This window comes from Bombus bifarius, unplaced genomic scaffold (genome assembly GCF_011952205.1).
Source record: "Bombus bifarius isolate JDL3187 unplaced genomic scaffold, Bbif_JDL3187 scf7180000007973, whole genome shotgun sequence".
NCBI classification, from domain to species: Eukaryota; Metazoa; Arthropoda; class Insecta; order Hymenoptera; family Apidae; genus Bombus; species Bombus bifarius.
Window position 1 is genome coordinate 788771 of NW_022884359.1, and position 21283 is coordinate 810053.

Consider the following 21283-nt stretch of genomic DNA (forward strand, 5'->3'; position numbering starts at 1 on the left):
TTTTTCCGAATTGACGCACATGATGGATTATGCATATGCAGTTAAAGCGATTAATCTATAGCGTTACTCAATCTGTTTTTAACAAGATATTTCTGTGTTGTCGCGTTAGCGCATACACACAACGTAAATACGTAAAAGCGTCCCGATTCGTCCTTGTATGTTCATGTCAACGCTAAATGAAACATCAGGCCTGCCATAAGTCCTTGAACTGTCAGGTGAACAACCACGAACTTGCCTGTCCTGAATATAACAAGATATTGACTTCGAGATTGGACCAAGGATTCTCGTTCTACTGAACGAATCGATTTCATATGATCCGATCTAACAACTATACGAGATTCTCTTAACAGTTAGCTTTTCTAATTCCATCTAATTTCATCGAAAAATTACCGAGTTCTTCTAAAAATCACACCTTTTTGTGTCTATATATGTATATGTATATAAAGAGTTGTCTAGAATTTAAGGGATTTCTCTTAATCTTTGATCTGCATCAAAATTATTGCTCATTTCTGAAGATATGGTAGCCAGATATACCAATGACTGCGTTTAAAACGATCTTCAATTGTGGTAACAACTGTTTCTATATGCTGATATAAAGAAGATATTTTTAAAGATACAATTTTAAAGAATGAAAAAATGATACAATAATAGATTTAAGAAATATAACAATATCTAAAAGAAAAAGTTAATATGAGATCAAAGTTATTTTAAGGTCATACTTATTTCCCAAATAAACTTCCATATCTTTTTATCACAGGATTTATTTATGTATTTTATATGTTATATTAATCCTAATGTTTAATTATTTGCTCCTAGCGTATGTATATTTTTGTAGTGGTCTCATGCATATCGGAATTTTCGAATTAGTAACATTTGAAAGTATATCATTTGTTACATCAGTCCAGTCATAAGATATTTTTCCTTTACAATTTATATCGCATATATCATAACTATCGATCATTTCATTTTCGTGCTCTTTACGAAGAGTAGATTTTAAATTGGCTTCGTTTGTTATTTTACAAACAGTGGACGGAATGCAAGTCGGTCGACCGCATGTTTCTACACGTTTGCTTATACATTTCTTTTCAAAATGTACGTCCTTTTTCATAGTTAACGTTTCTTTATCCGACCTTACTACCGCCTGACTTTCATTGCACTTGATCACTCGAACCAGTATCGGATCTCGTTTCTGGGTACCCACGCTTATTCTTTCTGTTATATCTTCATACTTTGCGACACATACAGAGTCCTTGAACAATCGAGCATCACCTTGAACTTCTATGTCGCGATTGCACAGCTGCATCAACGATCCACTGATGCCAACATCTTTACAATTCAAACGAGTACAAACTTCTTTGTCTATCATTGGATATTTTCTCTTCATTTTCTCTAATAGCAATATATTGTCTTCCATGGTTCCTTGTCTTTTATCCATTTTCGTGAATGTGGATTGCAATATTAATTCGAAAATATCTTCTTCAGTCATGGTTAATTTATCATTACACATGGTAAACGTGCCAATTTCCTTCAAACTTGGTCGTCTTCGAACTTCTGTCAAAGATGACTTTTTATCAACCTTTTCATGAAATTTTTTCACATCATCTCTGATAACACTTGGCTCTAGCATCATTATATATTCTTTGATTGCTGTCACCATTTTGTCCATGTCGATGAAACAATTTTCTTTTAGGCGATATTTATATTTGTCTGAAATTAAACCTCGTTAAATTATGAAAATTGATACATAAATTTATAAGGATCTGTTTAATTTTATACCTTGCATTTTTTGTTCGTGTATAAATAATATTTTCTGCAAAAGTTGTTGTAAAACTGAGAGCATGGTGGGATCTCTACTGAGATGTAGTATATTCAATGGACACGTATCTGTTGTACACGAATCCTCAAATTCTTGTGCTATCAATTAAAACAATTTTGTAAAATTAGTGTTTTATATCCATAGTATTGCATTATATTTTGCTAAGCTGCAAAGCAGTACCAATTAAAATGCTTACGTCCTTTTTCCACAAAATGTTTCAATTCCGTATCTTGATGAGCACAACGTTTCATAGAATCATCAGACTTGGATCGAGCCAAAGGAAATTTTTCTTTAGAAACGCATTGTACGAAATTCGATTTGAATTCTTTGATCTTTCCCGCTGTCACGCAGCCGACGCTACGCACTTGATGCAAGGACATGGTAGTACCAAATTCTACCATCTTTTCAAAAGACATACGGTAGGCTAAATTTCCTCGTGATAAACAGATGCTACTCTGTATTCCTTTCGAAGCTTGATCTACCACATTTATTGCTACTTCCTTCATCTCTATCGTATCAGTCTTATAATATTTATCTTGCTCTTTTCCTTTTTGGTCAATATCATCTGTAGTTTGAATTGATATACAAACTGTATTTTGCACTGCTTTGTCAAAAGAATCCATTGCGTTGACACCTATTTCACGTTTTTTCCTACCAATAGAAAATCGCGTTTCAATTGCAAGTGGTTCTGATTCTGTACCTTGTTCCTTCTTCGTATCTCGAGAAACATCTTTTGGTACGAATTCAATTGGTTTTGAATGTTTATCCAGATCTGGCAGAACTAGTTGGGTAGAAGCTTCTATGGTACCCAACTGTAATTTACCTGTTACTACAGGGTCGACCTGTAGCACTTGCGTTTGAACCGATATGGATGCTGGAATATTATTTTTTAAAATCCTTTTTGGATCTTCGCTTTGTTCTACTTCTGTATGAGCAGATTTCTTCGTAATTTGAATAGGTTTCACGGCGGAAGTAATTGATGCCCTTGCAGAGAGTCCTGTTATTAAAGTTACAACAGATGGATGTCTTGTTATCAAAGATGCAAAAGATGCATGTCTTGATAATGTCTGTAGAAATTCCAAATCCTCGGAGTTGTTCACATACTTTTTTAAATATTCTGATAGATCAGTAATTCCCATAGATCGGAAAGGTAAATCTGAATAAAATAGACAATAAATTTAAGTTGGTATCTGCACATATATCCAAATTTTAGGATTTCATCCAAATTTCAAACAGATATTTCTCTATAATAAAAATTGATTTTTTACATACTATCACGCGTGACTCTGTCACATCCGGCACACGGACTGTATCCATCAGAAAGATTTTTATTGTATTCCGAACAAGAAATATAATTTCTTCTCTCGTTTTTGTTACAATCAATTTGCTCATGTTTCACATCTTCCCAACCACACAGTGGACATTTTAAAAATGGTAATTCATAACTGTTATCGTTTTCTTTCGTTAAAGGAAAATCACGGTTAAATCTGGTATCCATGGAAGTATTTGGAATAGCTGGAAGATATTCTTCTTAAAGTTAGAAAAAATTAAACTATTCGTACTCTGTCATATTTCTTTTCAAAGTTATTTTTCGAACAAATTTTTTACCTATCTCTTGAGATTCTACATCTCTGGTGGGTTTGTAGTACAAAAGTTCATCTATTTCTTGATCCCTCGAATTATTTTTCTTTGGTCTAAAGGATGGACAAGGAACATATTTTACTCTTTTCTCCCTTTTTTCTTTCGTTATCGTCTCCCCCGTTGAATTACGTTTCCCATCCAGACAAGATGGTTTTTCCTGCGATTTGCTCCTCTTTGAAATCATCCGACCGCCGGTGACGTTATTACATGGGTGAATTTCCACATATTTTGCTTCTGGGTTCACCCTTTTTCTCTCCTGTGAAGTTTTTATACTATCACTGCTCAAGGATCTAACAGCAGAAGTCATTTCTTGTTCATGAAGTTGACAGCTCTGCCTTTCTTCATCATCAATCACCTTCGCCAACATGCCTGCTACTACATTGTACCAGGAGAATGGTGATTTATATTGTTTCTGAGATTGTAGACTTTGGATCGTTCGTGTTTGTTCCAATTTATATCTGTGTCAATAAAAATCATTGTTTTCATAAATAGTTTTGTAATCATTGATGTTAAAAAGTAATCATCTCTAAAATCAATCAATAACATAGTTTGTTAAATATTTGCAAGATAAAAATTTGTTTAATGCTTTGTATAGAGAACACTTCGTATTAATTTTCAATGTTTACTTCGATGTTTGAAAAATTAGACTAAACTTAATTTTTTTGCATTTAAGATGACATGAAGGTCATAATACTACAGTAAATGAAGAAGGCTGTATATTCTTCTCCATTCAATACTGTGAATTTCGATCATCAAACGCAAAATAATCATTTTAAAAAGAAATTACATTCGTTCATGATGTTTTTTATTTTCTCTCTTATCTCTTTCACAATATTCATTCCCAAAAATTCCGATCGTACATTACTTTTCTCTTATGCTCTTGATCTGGTGCAAATAATCGGTTACGGTAAAGCCGGGTATGCAGAGATCGTTGATAATTCTTTGCAATGCCTTGTTCTTCTCATAGCAGTTATAGTAATGTCTGTGATAAGGGTTCCAAAGGCACGGATATTGCTTGTACGCTTTTAAAAAATTGATCACTAATCTCTCGTTCCATTTGGACGACATTTTATAATACGAAGAATTTACCAACAGTATTTTAATACAGTGTCTCTATGAAAATAGTGTTTGCGATTTCTTATACGTTAATAATTTTACGACCATTCACAAGATAAAATCAGTTTCAGTCAAAGAACGCGACTGAATTTGATCGCGCGATACATCGAACGGAAGCATTTGTTAAATCACTCTACGTTATTTTATTAATTTTGTTTCGCTACGATACTATACATTAATATCAGAACCAACATATAGAATCATATTTCATATATTATATCTTTGATAAGATTTTTTTCTAAGTACTAAACAAATACAGACAATTCGTAAACATTATATTCGTTGCTTGCAATCGGGATCGCAGGAAGAATCTGCCTTGATCATGATTATCGGAAGGCCGCAGCTGCAAACCATTTCCTTGCGCAAAACTGCACATTCGCTGCAACTAGAAGCTGTACAGCAATCCAAATATTTCAGTTTCATATGATCCAGACGTTCTTGTGCAATTAGATCTTGTATTCGTTTCTCCAATTTAACAGCAATTTCTGAAGACAAATAATTTTACCTTAATAATTATTTTTGTAATATATTACGCTATCAATATTCACCGAAACTTATATTTCGCAACTGAAACGCAATACTCTTGCCGAACATGTCAAACTCGTCAGTTTTCCTTCTTTCTTTAATGTCTTTCACTGGTGGAGCACAATCTGTGTAACTAATGTCTGTCTCCTTCTGAAAATTATTTCGTATATTTAATGTTATTTGTAACTTTCGACAAACTTTACATTTATTCTCGTTGATTGAACTAAAGACAAGAATCTATTTACTAGATCTTTTTTCATCAAGTTAAAAGGTACTTCATTTTCCATACACACTTGACAAGCTGTACATGCGGTTTTGAAATAAGAAAGTTCAGATTGAGTCGCGTGCTCAGTACTGATACTTCTGATATTACTCCCCACATCGATTTGAGATACTTTTTGCTGGTGCAAGTAATATTTGCAATCTCTTGCTGTGGTTTGCGAAGTAGTTACACCCTTCTCTTCCGTCAGGAAGAAAGGTGGTTTTTCTGCTTTCCTACGTGGACCATGTTTTAATATATTTTATTATGTACACTAATGTTAATCAGTGATGTATTAACACTATGCAAATGAAATAAATTACCTAAGACGAGTACGAGGTTTAGCTATATTCGATTTGTCACAATAACAAGTTTCATATGGACAACCACAGTCTGTGCTTAATGCTCTCGGTTCCGCGGGGACTGGACGTGTCGACTGCTCCTGTGTTTCTTCATAGTCATAACTTTCATGTGTGTCTGTTTTGTCACTGCATATCTATAACAAAATTGTTATAATAAATAAATAAGATTTGTACAATGTGTTTTGTTATAAGTTGATATGTACCTTGCAGCAATCACTTGTACAATTGTAAGTTGGTATAAATGGGAAAAACAGTTCATGGATTATTGGAAACCAGTTCGCTATTGGTCTATAAAACTTCTCACAGGAAATTGCAGCACTGATTTTAGACAGCTCATAACAGTATTGGGCCTTTACACAGGTAATCCTTTTGATACAATCATAAACTGTTAAACAACAAACATCCATAGAATCCACAATTTTTTTGTAAGCTTTATAACGACATCGTTTGTTCTTATAATCCGGATGAAAAGGATTTCTTAGACATTCGTGTTTACTGTAAAAAATTACTAATCTCAACGTTAGACTATCGGTCCATGCAATTGGCATGATAAATTGCTTCGATCATTTGTAGCATAATCAGGTTATTTAATCCCCCACTTGGATAGATGCCATTATTTACATATCATAAAAGCTATATGTACATATCTTGAGCTTATACTAAAATTCGTAGCAAAAATTTGTATGCTGAAAGAATGCAATGAATGAATTACGTTCGGATTATACATCATACATACGTAAGATTCAAAAAGTTACTAGAATTTAGAAAAATATACATGAAAAAAAAAATGAAAGAATACATGAAATATATAGTCTGTTTAGCTATTGATTTTCTTACGTAAATGTATGTGCATAGTGAAAGAATAAGATGAATAATTCTTAATATAAATAACAAACGATATACAAAGATCAAAAAATTTATTCAGCCATGTTTGTTGTTAAAAGCATCATTATAACAGTATCTTAGAGATTAAATTATTTTAAATTACATCTGCGTGTGAAATAAGAATTATTTTTAACCATAAATTCGATGTAATATGTTCTATGTTATAGACTAGAACCAGCGGTGTATACAACAAAATCTAAACCTTGAAGCTAGCATTTTTTTAATAATTTATTTTTATTGATAAAGAGTTGTCTTTTATATTAAGTAATTCGGCTTTTTACAAAAAAAAAGTTGCTTTAAATCCTTAATAGATCTTCGGTTATTAAATTGCGCTTGCACTCGTAGCTTCAAAGTATTCAAACACGTGAATATGTAACAAAAATGTCCATATAAAATCATGAATATGAATAATTTGTCACATGTTTGATAGCTTTATATTCTAAAACAACCAATGCTCAGTGTGAAAAATATTAGCATTTCCTTGTATCATGCGTCATTAACAAAAATATACATTTTGCCTCTAATACAAATAAGTTTGTATGATTAACTCTGTTACTTATGTAACACCATATTATATACAATGTGATATCCTTTGTATATAACAATTATACATGTATCTTTTCATAATTATTCATTGTTATGATTATCTTACTGTATTATCTTACTTATCTTACTATATTATTTGTGCTATCGACGTAACCTTACGAAGAAGACTCAATCGTCGAAGCCATTGCAGGTAATTGTTGAGGTACAAAATTTATAACTTCATGATAAACAAGTTCTACAAATAATAAAAATGAATTACCACGTTAGTAATATATGAATGACTACTTATGAAGTATATATATATATATATATATATATATATATATATATATATATATATATGTCGGAGATGAAAGGAAAGCCGAAGCCTTTCCTTGGAAATTTTGGGAACATCCTCTAGTACCTTAGCCTAGATTTTATTATAGTTGTAATTGCTTAAGATTTGTAATAAGCGAGATTGGGTTCGAGGTGACAATCGGTCGCTGAACGTAGCCACGGTCACGGGATGGATGTTTTATCTAACGAAGGTCTGGAGTGGTTGTATGTGTTTTCCGAGAAATGTGGTTGTGGCGGCATGCGGCCTCGAGAGCGGGCCTAGCCACGTGTGATGTTGCCTCGGAGGTGCCGATGCAATGGGACATACATTGTATTAGTAATCAAAACTCCAGGCAGAAACTGCCTAGCAACGGCGTTTGGAACTTTCTCGATGCTCCCAACGAGTGTGCCTAGCAACGGCATTTGGAACCTTCTCGATGCTTCCAAACGGGTATAGAAAACAAAATGCAATCGTACAGGGAGAAAAATCTCCACGAGGCTGGCATTCTTGCGATTGCCTTGGAGAGTGATACATCGAGCATTTTCGACGATCGCATTTGCGTCTAAGTTAGTTTCGCTTAGTAAGGAGTTATCCCGGTGACCGTGTATTCGTTTGAACTCAAACATTGCTAATAGTATTATTTAATTTAATTATTCGTAGATCGTATTATTCATTAGGCTTAGTGTTTGTTAGACTTATTATTAGTTGTACTTATTATTTGTTAAGCTTAGTGATAGACCTGTATATACGTGTAAATAAAATCTCGGCTTTGTGAAACGATGGCTAGTCCACATGAAGAGTCGTCGCGCGCCCAAAATTCGAATCTTGATCCGACATATATATATATTATAGTGGAAACATATACCTTTCCATTTTTCAACAGGTAAATCCATATCTTCAAAACTTTGATCATATGGTAAAGATACTGGTTCATCAGTTGGATCAGCATACTGTGCAAGATATGGGTGAGCTAAAGCTTGTTCTGCTGTAATTCGTTTCTCTGCATCTAGTTCTAACATTAATTCAAGTAAATCTATAGCTGAAAAGTAGTAAAAAATATATTAATTTAATTTATAAAAATAATTTTAATTTAGAAGACTTTTTAAATTCGGTAATTACCTAAAGGATTGGCCCCGCGAAATACTTCTTTGAAGTTCTTTTTTTTTAGCGGAGGTAAACTTTGTATATAGTTTCTCGCCTAAAACAATATTTTTACTTATTAATTTTCAGTTTTTACGTATAATTTGCATTATTTCAATATTTGAAATTTATACAATATTTCATGAAAATATTCTTCAAAAATTGTGCATGTAATACCTCATAAATGCGTTACATATTTTTGTTATAACTCATATTATACTCTTTTTGTAGCTCTTTTAATATTAATATTACCTTATATTTTAAACTTCAAAGCAAAATCATATTACAGACAAAATTATTTTTAATATTATGGAAAGAATTATAAAATGCGAATAAATAATGTAAAAAATTTTAATTCATAAAAAAATAATTAAAAAAGATTGCAAAAAATATTTATCTAAAAAAAAAAATTACCTCTTGGCTGGTAATTTTGCTTAAAGTTTCCTCTGTGGGTGTACCACAGAGTACTAAAACTCGTGTTAGATGATCAATGTCTGCTTAAAGTTAAGGTATGTTTGAAGCATAATTTATTATACAGGAGTAGGAAAAACTTAAAGCAATGTAATATGAATTATGGTTGTAATTATTTTAAGCATTTGTTAGCATTCCAAAGTACGAGTTATAATATATATATGGAAATAACATATATTCACCAACCAAATTTGTAAATATTATGAAGATAATTCTTTCATTTTAGTCATATATATATAGTGAAATTTATTAATCAGGGAAATATTGATAAAAAAACATGTAACATGCGAGGCAATTAAATCGTAACACGTTATCAATGAGCAGCATGCACTATTTAGGCTTTTTCTATGGATAAATTCTTATTTAACAATTTAAAAATTACTTACCGACTCTGACGATATTTTTTGCATAAACTCGTCACGTGGAGTACCCAGTATCTCCATTATTAAGTTCAGTTGGTGTATATCTGCTCTTGCTAAGGTTCCACCACACCTTTTTCTACTTTCACTATATGGATACTTTAATTATTACATAAATACAACAGACAATTTCGTGCATTGAAGCATATTAAAAATTATATACATATTTGAATGAATTTTTACTTGTAAAATAAAAGCTAATTTCCCTTGCTATCAAACAGAAGCTAAATTAAAGCATTTTTTGCCAACTGACAAATAAAATACTATGTAATTAACATATTAGTAAAACAACTGAACATTTTAAAGCAGGAAAGAAGCCATGTAGAGCCTTAGCGAAAAGCATATCCTTTAATTCTGAGATGGTTAAAGATTTATAATATTCATTGAAGATGAATTATGAAAGAAGTTTTATGTGCATACAAGTATAACATTATTAGATGAAAACCACAAACAACAAACTTGAATATTAGACATTGATATTAAGAGGAATTATAAAAAGCATGATTGGTTGTAAAAAGGATACGATCTGTTCCCGGAAATAACGTTCTCCCCGTTAATAGCTCGGCCATTATACATCCAACAGACCATATATCAACTAAAAAGCATAAATATTATACTATTGTGTATTATAAGATATTTGCAAAAAGAAAAATAATAACCACCTGTTTGATTATAATGCATCCAATTAAGCATAATTTCTGGAGCTCTATACCACCTTGTAGCAACATAACCAGTCATTTCATTTTCTGTAGGTCTGGCTAATCCAAAATCTAAAATTTTCAGCTCACAATCTTCATTTACAGCTATATTAGAAGGTTTTAAATCCTAAATTTGACAAGAATGTATTTAAAGTATTCTATATTACATTTAAATTGTTGTTATCAGTTATGCTACTTTACCCTGTGTATTATACTCGCAGAGTGAATATATTTGAGACCACGAAGGATTTGATATACAAGAAACTGTACATGATCATCCGAAAGTTTCTGAGTTCTTACAATATTATTGAGATCTGCACCCATCAGATGCGTGACTAAATATCTATTAAAAGTACATGTGATTACTAAAACATGATAAGGAGTCATAATCAAGGGGTTGAAAAGAAATAATCAACATTATAGAAGTACATAAAAGCACTTACACTTGCTGAAAATCTTCTAAAGAAGAAGAGGGATGGAATACATCTAGTAAACCAATTACCTGTAATGAATTATATGATTATTTCACTGTAAAACTCATTGATTTTGATTTGTACAGGTCAATAATAGCATGATGGAACTCACTATACAGAACATAGTCGTCCCTAAATTTAGTAACAAGATAAAGTTTCTAAATCCATTAATTTCTACAATGCCAACTTCAAAGATATATTAAACTTATATATAATCCACATTTATGTACTCACATTTTCATGATTCATATGCTTCAACATACGAAGTTCTCTATATGTGCGTTTTGCATGCACAGCTGATTGGAATGGTCTGGCTAACTTTTTTATTGCTACTTTTTGTCCAGTTTTTGTGTCAACTGCCGAGCTAAAAATATATATATGATTCCTTAATCCAGTTTCTACTATGATTTACATAGAACAAAACAAGAATATACAATATATAAATACTCTGTTGTAAGATTATGTGAATGTAGATTTATAATAAGAAAGTAGAAATTCTTGTAATTCAGAAGGGTATCAATAAATACATACATATTACAGTTTACATTTACAATAATAAACTTAAATCTTAATAACTAATTTAAACATAATTATTTAAAATTATATAATATATGTATATGTATATATCAATCTTCTTTTATGATCATAAGAGGATTTATTTTTCTAGAAAACACAATGTATTTCATGTAGTTAAAGAATTAAATAATAAAGTAAGAGTTAATATAAATTTACTAATCAATTATCAAATCCAAGTGGAAGTTCTGTGAAATGTTTCACCGAGAAAATTCGGGTATAATACATCTCATTAAATTCATCTTCACGGAAAAGCATTGTCAAATAATTCTAATTTTAGTTTGGCCCATGATGTAGAATGCGACGGTGCACGAGATACTTGCACGAGCTGCCGCAATCGTAACATTTACGTATTGATAATCTCGTTAAAATCTAAATTACAAAATAAGAAAAAAGAAGAATGACATATGTGTATATACGATTTTAAGTGGCATAATGAACGATCGTAGAAATGTCAAGGTTATGATTGGTTCATGGTCGCAACCAAATCTTAAATTATTAACGAGATATGGAGCGGGATCGTTTAAACATTATAGACAGGTTCCCGAATAAGGAACAATCTAAAAAATATATGAGATTAGGATGGTATTATGCAATTATTGAAACATATAAATTTATATTGGAATTGTTTTTCTGAATTCTTACCAGACCTGACCATAAGCTCCTGATCCCACTGGCGTGAGCATTTGGTATCGTTCCGGAACCTCCCATTCGGTCCTATTTATTTCGATTTTATGAAATTGCGGCATGCTACATTCAATTTCTCAGTCACGCCGCTTGATAAAAGGAAGAATAACAACAATTACAGCACAAACACCACGCACTAACGTTTGGAACCGGAGTTTACAGACACTTCATGCATTTCCAAATTAGCCCAGTATTAAAAACTATATACCACATCTATCGTATAATCGTATGTCTACGATCCCTCGAAGTCGATTCTGTATTCAGATCGATAGCGTATTGAAATTTTTTGTAATGGCGAGAGGTCGATTTGTCTTTCTCGATATTTGTTTTTCGACGATTAAACAAATAATGTGTTCGATTTTTTGGGAGGGGATTTTTACGCAAATTCATATTTTTGAGAATATAATTGATAGACTAAGTAATAAACGGATATCTATCCATTTTTGGGAAATATAAAGATGCAAACATCTATAGAACGAATATAATACATAAATATATACAAGATATCCAAAGCAGATAAATAAAGGCAAATAAATTTCTATTTAAACCAAAAAAAAAAAATAATAATTTAAATTCCCCCCCCCCCCCCCAAAATGTAAAAATCTGGAACAAAAATTTTAAAATATACAATAAGAAAAGGTTATGCAACTTTTAAATGGGAAGTTGACTTATGGACATGGCCCATCCTATATGTATTTTAGTCTTATTCCATTGTCTCTTTCCCCTTAACTCGAGATAGCTTTTATTTCTGCCAGTTAGTCCAGCGGTTCTTAATCTTTTATTTATCACAGACCTCCTTTAAATAATTTTTTATTGTCGCGAATCCTCAATACTTAACTCAAGATTTAAATAAATAATGTGCCAAATATATATAATTAAAACACATTAACTGTTCAACAACCTTCTCGGAGAGAAGAGATTCATTATGAATTAACTAAATGATTTTTATTCGAATAATATAATAATAACTTGCACGTATGAAGATTTTGTGTTCCCCAGGAACTGTGGATCACAGGTTAAGAACCGCTGATCTAGTCATGTCATGTCTCATATGTGTCTTATCCTCTCAGCTAACATCTCACTCTCACCAACTTGAACGATGACCCAATAACCTAATCCATGACGGTAACGCCATCTATATCTTCGCTGGTGCGCGGGCTAGAATCGACTTAATGTAGGATGTAATGTGTGGAGCTATGATTGAGCGATTGTAGCGCCACTCTTTGTCAATTATTGCGTGTATAACACAAAAAAAGCTCTTGTCCCATAACTAGCGACATTGGTAAATGACGTGGTAAAATTTGTTAGGAACACAGTCTTCCTTGATGAATATGAGCATAAATGATGAAGAAACGATTGAATACGAGCCTTCGATTAGAAACGTAATCGAACAACGGTCTTTGCGATGGATATTTGTCGGTGGTAAAGGTGGAGTCGGTAAAACAACGTGCAGGTTAATATTCTAACCTCAAAAGTTCGTTTGTTTATCGCAGTTTGATCATCGCTTGTTTTAATTTCCAGTTGTTCGTTGGCTGTGCAGTTATCGAAAGTCAGAGAAAATGTACTCATCATATCTACTGACCCGGCGCACAATATCTCCGACGCGTTTGATCAAAAGTTCAGTAAAGTTCCGACGAAAGTAAAAGGTTTTGAAAATCTTTTCGCTATGGAAATAGATCCAAACGTGGGCATTACTGAATTGCCAGAGGAGTATTTCGAAAGTGAAGCAGGTATTTTGTTTTATCGATGTTATACCTTTGTATTACACTTTATATGCTTACAATGTTGTTGGTAGTTTGATGCATAAATATACACATAAATTATTTACAAAACAGTTCCAGGAGGAGAAGCCATGAGATTGAGTAGAAGCATAATGCAAGAAATTGTTGGAGCATTTCCTGGTATAGACGAAGCAATGAGTTATGCAGAAGTCATGAAGTTAATAATACTTTGTAATTTAACAATATTGGTAAAACCATAGAAAAACTTTCTTATCTTTGATTTGGATGATTATGAAATATGCTATAGACATTAATATCTTGAACAACTTTTTTCTATACATATAAAAAGCATAGTATCTCTCTTAGTTTTTGAGATATTTGCAGAAACCTGTTGATACTTCTACAATTCTATTTATATTTTACTTATTCCACTTATAGTTGTGCATCTGTGACAACATATGTGTCAATATTGGTTGCCATCTTCTCATCTGCTTATCTTCTGTTTATAAACAAAGGTTGGGCAAGCTCGAAGGTCTAACACAAAGCTGCATATGCGAGGCTACAAGAAATATCTGTTATTTATAATTTATAACTTACTTAAAAGCGAATATCATCAATGTATTGAGTTTCGGTTTGGCTTAGGTTATTCTATTCAGCCGCCGCATGAAATAATAACAAATTAATTATAAAAATAGTAGGCGAATGAATAATTGATATTATTTTTCGAAAAAAATAATTGTTATTATTTTAGACAAGCGTTCTCGGCCGCCGCGTGGCAGCCATATTAAAAAGATTAACCCAAATTCAATACATTGATGATATCCTTTCTTAAATAAATTATAACAAACATTTTTTGTAGCCTTGTATATGCAGTTGTGCACGGAACCTTTAAGCTTGTCTGATCCTCGTTTATAAACAGAAGAAAAGCGGCCGGCAGTCGGCAATCAATACTGAAGCATATGCTGTCAGACACACACAACTATAGGCAGAATTCACTGTAGTGGTATCGGCAGATTTTTGCGAATCCCTCTAAGCGAAACTGCCGGTTATATGTATAGGAAACAGTTGTTTAGAATGTTAAGTTTTACGACATAATTAAAAATCATCGAAATCGGAGGTGAGATGGCTTTTCTGTAGTTTTATCAACGATATTTATATATGGTATAACTTAACTGTTCTATATGTTATCCATATTTTCAGATTGGTTAAAGGAATGAACTTTTCTGTTGTTGTTTTTGATACTGCACCCACTGGTCATACTTTAAGATTATTATCATTCCCACAAGTAGTAGAAAAAGGATTGGGGAAATTAATGCGTCTGAAGATGAAGATTAGTCCTTTTATTACACAGGTCAGAAATACTTAGTTTAATGAATGATATGTAGTATCAGCTTAAACAGTATTCCAATTTCAAAACTACTTTGTTATAGATCAGTTCATTATTGGGAATGACAGATTTCAATGTAGATACATTCTGTAACAAAATAGAGGAGATGCTTGTTGTCATTCGACAAGTTAATGAACAATTTAAAAACCCTGACCAGACTACATTTGTTTGTGTGTGCATAGCAGAATTCTTGTCACTGTACGAGACAGAAAGACTCGTACAAGAATTAACAAAATGTGGTATAGATACTCACAATATCATAGTGAATCAGTTATTATTCTTAAAAGAAAACTGTACATCTTGTAAACTGTGTCTTGCTAGGCATAAAATACAAGATAAATATTTAGAGCAGGTAAATCAAAATATTATGATTTCATATTACTTCATATAGGAACTGAAGAAATTAATACAATAACTCTTTGCTAGATAATGGATCTTTATGAAGATTTTCATATTATCCGAGTTCCTTTATTAGAAAAAGAAATTCGAGGAGTCCAACAAGTCAGAGAATTTTCGGAAAATCTTGTAAAACCATATAAGCCTTAACGTCTGTACAATTAACATTTCGTAAAAATATATAACTTTGACATGTAATCAAAAGATTTTTAATCTAAAAGGATTACTTATACATGATGAAGTTTGTATAAGAGGTAATACTTTTATAATATTTAATACAATAGGAATACATATATTAAAAATTTCAGTTTGATGTACTTGTATATTAAACATTACTTGATCAATTATATATGTGTAACTTTTATTTTTGTTTTTTATATTACCGATTTGATTAAAGAATTATAAAAAATATTTCAATTACTAGAATTTTTTATGACTAGAAGAATATCACTTAATAATATTAAGTTCTTTTCCAATATGTACAAATGCGTTTACAGCATATTCTATGTCCTTTTCTGAATGTGCAGCACTAATTTGAACACGTATTCGCGCTTTATCTTTTGGTACTACTGGATAACTAAAACCAATAACATAGATTCCTTGTTCTATAAATAGAAAACGATTATTATACGTATTGCTAAAAACTGATACATTACATGATATACTGTAAATATTTACCAATCATTTTATCAGCAAATTCAGTAGCTAATCTTGCATCACCTATCATAACAGGACAGATAGGATGATTGTCACCAGCAATTGTAAAACCAGCTGCTTTCATATTACTTCTAAACAGATTGGTATTATTTTTTAAACGATCCAAAAATTCCATAGAGTTTGTTATTAAATCCATAACCTATATACAATATTAAAAAATAAAAATATGAGTGATCACATTATTTTTTTTATTTTAACAAAAACAATTGACATTTTAGTATACCTTACTAGCTGATGCAACTACAGGTGGTGGCAATGAATTTGAAAATAAATATGGTCTGCTACGTTGTCTCAACAAATTAATAAGTTCTTTTTTACTAGTTGTATAACCACCTGCTGCTCCACCAAGAGCTTTGCCTAACGTGGAGTTAATGATATCAACATTTCCTAATTGATTAAAATAATCCTCTGTGCCTCTAGAATTAAATTACTCAATATGAAAATAAACTTTATAGTTAAATTAATTATTTTTCAATAATACAATATATTTAAAAAAATTAGAGTAAGTTACGATAAATAAAACCCAGTAAATTTAGGTCCGAATTTTAAAAGAAAGTTAAGAAATGTGAAAAGAACTAAACAATTGTTATAGAATAAAAAATTGTATCGGCTGCTAATTAATAGAAATTTAATACAAAGTGTATCAAAATAAATGCAATTACCTTCCAGCTTTTCCAAAAAATCCAGTAGCATGACAATCATCTACAAACGTAAGAGCGTTATATTTCTTTGAAAGCTCTAATATTTTTGGTAATGGCGCAACAGTGCCATCCATAGAAAAGACACCGTCAGTTGCAATCAATCGTAAACGCGAAGACATACTATCCTGTAGCTTATTCTCCAAATCTATCATGTCCCTATGCTTGTACCTTTGCAAAATATAATATATTTTTACATAATAAAGAAAAATAAAATAAATTTAACTCATTCACCTCTGTTTCCTTGCTTTACATAACCTGATACCGTCAATGATGGAAGCATGATTAAGCTCATCACTTATAACAGTATCTTCGGGTGTTAATAATGTCTCAAATAATCCAGCATTTGCATCGAAACAAGATGCATAAAGAATAGCATCTTCTCTGCCATGAAAGTTAGCAATTTTCTTTTCTAATTCTATGTGAATGTCTTGTGTACCACATATAAATCTAACAGAACTTAAACCTGCTCCATACTTATCCAGAGCAAGTTTTGCAGCAGAAATGACTTCTTTATTATCCTAAATTTAAGAAATAATGAAAATTGATTAATATGATAAACACAATTTTATCATATTAATTTTAGAAATTCTAATACTTACTGCTAACCCTAGATAATTGTTAGCACAAAAATTTAGGGCCTGTATTCCATTTGCTAATACAATATGTGTTCGTTGAGGCGAAGCAATTACTCTCTCCTTTTTCCAAGTACCAGCTGCTTCTATAGCTTTTAATTCTGGTGTTATACATTCTGCCAGTAAGCTCATGGATCTTCTCAATATTATCCATCTTCTATTTTGAAATTTTATACCTGTTAAGAAAATAAACATTTAAAACAATGTTTTTGTTCACAATTATAGTTGAATCAAAATATAGTAAGAATAAAATACTTTTATTAAAAATAGAATTCATATTTTAGTGCACTTTACAATTTGTAGTATATCTCAATGAATACTGGAATAATGCTTGATTCTGAAGAAGTGAAAGTATAATGAACTAGACAAACCTGTTTAGGTGTATAATAATCTTCAATCTCTGCATAACTTCGTTTTATAGGAGATGATCTGTATGTAATCTTTTACAAGTAATATAATGTATATCATTGAAAAATATATCAAATATAAAATTTGATAAAATTATAATATTTAGGTAAAAATAAGAAGCAATGATTATTTTCCATCACGTTTATTTTACAAGCTTTTTACATTTCGTCCATATAATTGCACTTAAATAATCATTAATAAATATTTATTATTCTTTATCATTCAAATAGTTTATTCTCTAAGTTTTCTTGCTTCTAATGGATGTTTTTATAGTACTAATATTTGGCAAATAGTTTTCTGTATATTTTAACAAGAAAATTTTTAAAAACATTTGCTTTGTTATATAACACTACCTGTGCTATGGAATTATCTTAATTCATTAATTGATATATGTATACTCAAGATTATTACGTTATAATAGGAATATTATGTTCTATGTATCGCGGACACGATAATAACTATTAAACAAAATATTAGATTTGCATTTAAATAAAACTAATATTCTCTAGTGTTCTATATACGATTTGGAATTACTTTTATTACTAAATTCTGTATTTGCTAAAATTTGCCAGTCTTTTTATTTATAAATTGCATTCTGAAGTCTCACTATTTGGTCTGTTATTACTTGGTCTTAATTATCACGTACTCTTACATAATAATTTATCATAGAACGAGAAGTAATGTTCTCTCTCCTAAATAAATCTGCTATTTGCATTATCTTTATTTGATAGAGAAGATGCGTGGACGAAAATTCGAGTTGAAGTTAAACTATGTAACATTTACAGATTATCTAAGATACAATATGTAGACGATTTTTAATTCAAGATTAATACCAGCAAAAATTAATGTACATACAGTTTTGCTTCACCTTTAACACCTATAACATTATATATTAAATTCATTAAAAAACATGTAGCGAATTTTTACAATGCAACAAAGAAACGATAGTTGAATACAATTTCACGATGATTTGTTCTTTACAGAAAAACGAGTTGCTAAAGTATATGCGCGAGGGAAATTGTGCACGATTACATAAATAAGTCCCAAATATATAATGATGGCAATTGTAAGAAAGAGATCGAATACAGCTGGTTTTACGCTGAAATGTAATAAACTACGTTATCTACAAGAAATAATGTTGATAATAAATGAAATAATAAGTGAAATTTAAAAATTTACCTGTACACATTCAATATTGCTTTTGTAATATCATAAAATACAAATTCTGGGTCTTGCTTGTCAGGACTATGCAAGGTAACTTTAACATCTCCCAAATATCTAGCCATTGCTTCTTTTAATGTACCAACTAACATATTATTTTTGTCTGCCAGTAATGTAGCAGCCCTTGGTTGCGACGCTAAGTAACTAAACCATAAGGATAATGATTCCTTAGAAACTCCCTAAAAAAGATAAATTCAGTTAATAAAACAAAGAGAGGTATTTTCTCATTTCTCTTACTTATATGATAAAAGATGTATACCAGAGGATCCATGAAAACTTGACTAGAGCTTAAATTGTATATATGTCTAGCTAATGCTTCTGCAACTGTTTGTGTATGTTTATATAATCTATCTATTTGTCTTGTCTCTATTACATCTAAGATCGTTGTTCTAATTGGATCTTCATGACTTTTCAAAGTTGACAAAGTCGTAGCTGGAAATCTACGAATACTATATCTTTCGTGTTCCCAAGCCAATGTTTCATCAGCTAAATTGATTTTTTTGTGCACGCCTTCAACAGTAGTCATATTCAATGACTCAGACACAGCTTTAAGTTTTTTGTAAAAAAGACCACCTGTAGAATTTTCTTTAGGTGGTTTGGAGACATGCACATAAAGATTATCGCTAGTAGATACTGTGTCTAGACAAATAACATATGCAGCATCCTAATAATTCAAATAATATATTATATTATTACTTCAAAATTTTGAAACAAATGTATGATGATAGAGGTCTTTTAGTGTATATAGTACTTGTATTATCGAGCCTTCAATTCCATCTAATTGATCCTCCAGCCACTTTTTACTGCCCTGGTAATTAAGTTTGCCAGCACCAGTTACAATAAAGACAAGATTATATTGTGGTCTTGATCTACTAGTGGAATACAAAGTAGAAAATAATCTTGCTATTTCCAATAATATTGCCACTCCTGATGCATTACTGTCCGCTCCAAAAGACAATTCCTATTTATTAGCAATAACATACATGTATATACATATTTTATTTCTAAGATTCTTAGCAGCTGTATGAATAAACATTTATATCTATAGTTCTCTTACAGGTGCAACACCAGCACTATCGTAATGCGTTACCAAGGCTATAGTTGGTAACTTCTCTTCAGCTCCAGTACCAGTTAGCTTCCCATGTAAAGTAGCTATTTTTACATCTGTCTTAGCTAATGCCTGTCCAGTTGCTACAACTACTTGATAACCACTAGCAGATATAGAATTAAACATTGCTTCAGCTGCAGATCCAGCTTTCTCATCAGTAATAAAACCGTTGGAGAGGTCATCTAATATAGTTTGCAAATCAGGATGCCATGAAGTAAAATACACTGGAATTGTTGTTTCTGGCCCAAACAGCATAGATTCTTCCAGACTCATAATATGCTGCAATAAACAATAAGAATTATAGAGAATAACAATAAGAATATAGTGAAATTATAAGAATTTAAAATATAACTGTTATGTTTATGAAAAAAGTCTATCAAGAATAAATTGAATCAACCTGTTTTTCCTCTAATGTCAAGTCATTAAGTTTTTCTGGTAAAACTACTATCAAAGCTCCAGCCTTATGTTTAATAGAGTGAAATAAACTTGGAGTAAGACTCAAAGCTTTTGTAACTACACAGTGTCTAGAAGTACTCCACCCTGTAAGAGATCTTGCTTCCAACGAAATCGGCGCACTACGGCAACCTGATCATAGATTATGTAAATGAAATGTTAAGCAAGTTAGTAAAATGGCAATATTAATAAGATGAATATCCAAGGCGAAAACATTTCATTACCATGTGGCACACCGTGCAAGTCATACTGGTGCATTCGATACACGGGAAATTCGTGAGATGCGGCAACTGGGTTAACCGGAGAAATAATAATAAAAATCGGCAAAATTATCAGTAAATAATAAGGCAAATATCCTCGACATAGTTCAGCAAAACTATCACATTCTTCTAGCCACATATTTCTTTCTGATTTCTTTCAAGTCTACTAAAGAGTAAAAGAATACAGCTCCTAATTATTTTCATTGACCTAACATCACGAAACGATCTGTACCTAACTCATTCTTCCTCTACCTACAGTAGGAATTACATATTATATATACAACACAGACAAGGTGATAGACCATAAATAAAATATAAGATAGATCTAACATCCAGATGTAGTTTTGTGTTA

At 31.3% G+C, this 21283-nt stretch overlaps 6 protein-coding genes across 15 annotated transcripts; 1 reads left to right on the plus strand and 5 right to left on the minus strand.

The window, feature by feature from the left end:
* Window positions 1–745: 745 nt before the first annotated feature.
* LOC117216775 lies at window positions 746–4051 on the minus strand. 3 transcript variants are annotated; one of them, XM_033463777.1, is made up of 5 exons: window positions 3425–4051; window positions 3089–3331; window positions 2013–2972; window positions 1777–1914; window positions 746–1707 (listed from the first exon to the last, which is right to left on the minus strand). In XM_033463777.1, the coding sequence occupies exons 1-5, from the start codon at window positions 3822–3824 to the stop codon at window positions 803–805; spliced, it is 2646 nt and encodes an 881-aa protein (XP_033319668.1). In that variant the 5' UTR covers window positions 3825–4051; the 3' UTR covers window positions 746–802. The 3 variants fall into 3 exon arrangements, with proteins under 3 accessions (XP_033319668.1, XP_033319667.1, XP_033319666.1); XM_033463776.1 differs by having other exon boundaries at window positions 3089–3343; window positions 3425–4050; XM_033463775.1 differs by having other exon boundaries at window positions 3089–3346; window positions 3425–4050.
* Window positions 4052–4766: 715 nt separating this feature from the next.
* LOC117216779 lies at window positions 4767–6526 on the minus strand. 4 transcript variants are annotated; one of them, XM_033463789.1, is made up of 5 exons: window positions 5923–6526; window positions 5681–5853; window positions 5392–5593; window positions 5122–5245; window positions 4767–5058 (listed from the first exon to the last, which is right to left on the minus strand). In XM_033463789.1, the coding sequence occupies exons 1-5, from the start codon at window positions 6265–6267 to the stop codon at window positions 4847–4849; spliced, it is 1056 nt and encodes a 351-aa protein (XP_033319680.1). In that variant the 5' UTR covers window positions 6268–6526; the 3' UTR covers window positions 4767–4846. The 4 variants fall into 4 exon arrangements, with proteins under 4 accessions (XP_033319680.1, XP_033319677.1, XP_033319676.1 ...); XM_033463786.1 differs by having other exon boundaries at window positions 5122–5248; XM_033463785.1 differs by having other exon boundaries at window positions 5344–5593.
* Window positions 6527–6619: 93 nt separating this feature from the next.
* LOC117216780 (mitogen-activated protein kinase p38b-like) lies at window positions 6620–12274 on the minus strand. Of its 3 annotated transcripts, XM_033463792.1 has the most exons (11): window positions 11886–12274; window positions 11400–11612; window positions 10902–11031; window positions 10638–10696; window positions 10396–10537; window positions 10159–10321; window positions 10020–10091; window positions 9021–9100; window positions 8586–8664; window positions 8332–8505; window positions 6620–7385 (listed from the first exon to the last, which is right to left on the minus strand). In XM_033463792.1, exons 3-11 carry the CDS (start codon window positions 10926–10928, stop codon window positions 7306–7308), a joined length of 876 nt encoding a protein of 291 aa, XP_033319683.1. In that variant the 5' UTR covers window positions 10929–11031; window positions 11400–11612; window positions 11886–12274; the 3' UTR covers window positions 6620–7305. The 3 variants fall into 3 exon arrangements, with proteins under 3 accessions (XP_033319683.1, XP_033319682.1, XP_033319681.1); XM_033463791.1 differs by lacking the exon at window positions 11400–11612 and having other exon boundaries at window positions 11886–12273; XM_033463790.1 differs by lacking the exons at window positions 9021–9100; window positions 11400–11612 and adding an exon at window positions 9464–9543 and having other exon boundaries at window positions 11886–12273.
* An 888-nt stretch (window positions 12275–13162) lies between these two features.
* LOC117216781 (ATPase ASNA1 homolog) lies at window positions 13163–15780 on the plus strand. 2 transcript variants are annotated; one of them, XM_033463793.1, is made up of 6 exons: window positions 13163–13380; window positions 13449–13657; window positions 13763–13865; window positions 14849–14999; window positions 15079–15387; window positions 15462–15780. In XM_033463793.1, exons 1-6 carry the CDS (start codon window positions 13253–13255, stop codon window positions 15579–15581), a joined length of 1020 nt encoding a protein of 339 aa, XP_033319684.1. In that variant the 5' UTR covers window positions 13163–13252; the 3' UTR covers window positions 15582–15780. The 2 variants fall into 2 exon arrangements, with proteins under 2 accessions (XP_033319684.1, XP_033319685.1); XM_033463794.1 differs by having other exon boundaries at window positions 13769–13865.
* Window positions 15781–15844: 64 nt separating this feature from the next.
* LOC117216778 (2-amino-3-ketobutyrate coenzyme A ligase, mitochondrial) lies at window positions 15845–17902 on the minus strand. Of its 2 annotated transcripts, none has more exons than XM_033463782.1 (7): window positions 17737–17902; window positions 17449–17657; window positions 17081–17367; window positions 16811–17017; window positions 16372–16564; window positions 16110–16287; window positions 15845–16036 (listed from the first exon to the last, which is right to left on the minus strand). In XM_033463782.1, the coding sequence occupies exons 1-7, from the start codon at window positions 17756–17758 to the stop codon at window positions 15879–15881; spliced, it is 1254 nt and encodes a 417-aa protein (XP_033319673.1). In that variant the 5' UTR covers window positions 17759–17902; the 3' UTR covers window positions 15845–15878. The 2 variants fall into 2 exon arrangements, with proteins under 2 accessions (XP_033319673.1, XP_033319674.1); XM_033463783.1 differs by having other exon boundaries at window positions 17776–17899.
* A 113-nt stretch (window positions 17903–18015) lies between these two features.
* On the minus strand, window positions 18016–21221 carry LOC117216777 (nicalin). Its single transcript, XM_033463781.1, has 7 exons — window positions 20896–21221; window positions 20616–20803; window positions 20168–20497; window positions 19862–20071; window positions 19370–19774; window positions 19069–19289; window positions 18016–18988 (listed from the first exon to the last, which is right to left on the minus strand). The coding sequence occupies exons 1-7, from the start codon at window positions 21068–21070 to the stop codon at window positions 18850–18852; spliced, it is 1668 nt and encodes a 555-aa protein (XP_033319672.1). The 5' UTR covers window positions 21071–21221; the 3' UTR covers window positions 18016–18849.
* Between the last annotated feature and the right edge of the window lie 62 nt (window positions 21222–21283).

Bases quoted from the DNA above. Each gene is read 5' to 3' on its own strand.
- LOC117216775 (XM_033463775.1), bottom strand. From the start codon at position 3,824: ATGTTGGCGAAGGTGATTGATGATGAAGAAAGGCAGAGCTGTCAACTT. The intron at 2,973-3,088 runs GTATGTAAAAAA...TATTTTATTCAG, and splicing joins TGACAGAGTCACGCGTGATA to ATTTACCTTTCCGATCTATG. The intron at 1,915-2,012 runs GTAAGCATTTTA...TTTAATTGATAG, and splicing joins ACATTTTGTGGAAAAAGGAC to CACAAGAATTTGAGGATTCG.
- LOC117216779 (XM_033463784.1), bottom strand. From the start codon at position 6,267: ATGCCAATTGCATGGACCGATAGTCTAACGTTGAGATTAGTAATTTTT. The intron at 5,854-5,922 runs GTACATATCAAC...ATTTTGTTATAG, and splicing joins GTACAAGTGATTGCTGCAAG to ATATGCAGTGACAAAACAGA. The intron at 5,594-5,680 runs GTAATTTATTTC...TGGTCCACGTAG, and splicing joins AAACCTCGTACTCGTCTTAG to GAAAGCAGAAAAACCACCTT.
- LOC117216780 (XM_033463791.1), bottom strand. From the start codon at position 11,989: ATGCCGCAATTTCATAAAATCGAAATAAATAGGACCGAATGGGAGGTT. The intron at 11,032-11,885 runs GTAAGAATTCAG...ATATATTTTTAG, and splicing joins GGAGCTTATGGTCAGGTCTG to CTCGGCAGTTGACACAAAAA. The intron at 10,538-10,637 runs GTAAGTGCTTTT...TACTTTTAATAG, and splicing joins TTAGAAGATTTTCAGCAAGT to ATATTTAGTCACGCATCTGA.
- LOC117216781 (XM_033463793.1), top strand. From the start codon at position 13,253: ATGAATATGAGCATAAATGATGAAGAAACGATTGAATACGAGCCTTCG. The intron at 13,381-13,448 runs GTTAATATTCTA...TTTAATTTCCAG, and splicing joins GTCGGTAAAACAACGTGCAG to TTGTTCGTTGGCTGTGCAGT. The intron at 15,388-15,461 runs GTAAATCAAAAT...ACTCTTTGCTAG, and splicing joins AAGATAAATATTTAGAGCAG to ATAATGGATCTTTATGAAGA.
- LOC117216778 (XM_033463782.1), bottom strand. From the start codon at position 17,758: ATGAATTCTATTTTTAATAAAA. The intron at 17,368-17,448 runs GTAAGTATTAGA...TCTTAAATTTAG, and splicing joins ACAATTATCTAGGGTTAGCA to GATAATAAAGAAGTCATTTC. The intron at 16,037-16,109 runs GTAAATATTTAC...TTCTATTTATAG, and splicing joins ATTTGCTGATAAAATGATTG to AACAAGGAATCTATGTTATT.
- LOC117216777 (XM_033463781.1), bottom strand. From the start codon at position 21,070: ATGTGGCTAGAAGAATGTGATAGTTTTGCTGAACTATGTCGAGGATAT. The intron at 20,498-20,615 runs GTTGATTCAATT...TGTTTATTGCAG, and splicing joins TGACATTAGAGGAAAAACAG to CATATTATGAGTCTGGAAGA. The intron at 20,072-20,167 runs GTAAGAGAACTA...GCTAATAAATAG, and splicing joins ATAGTGCTGGTGTTGCACCT to GAATTGTCTTTTGGAGCGGA.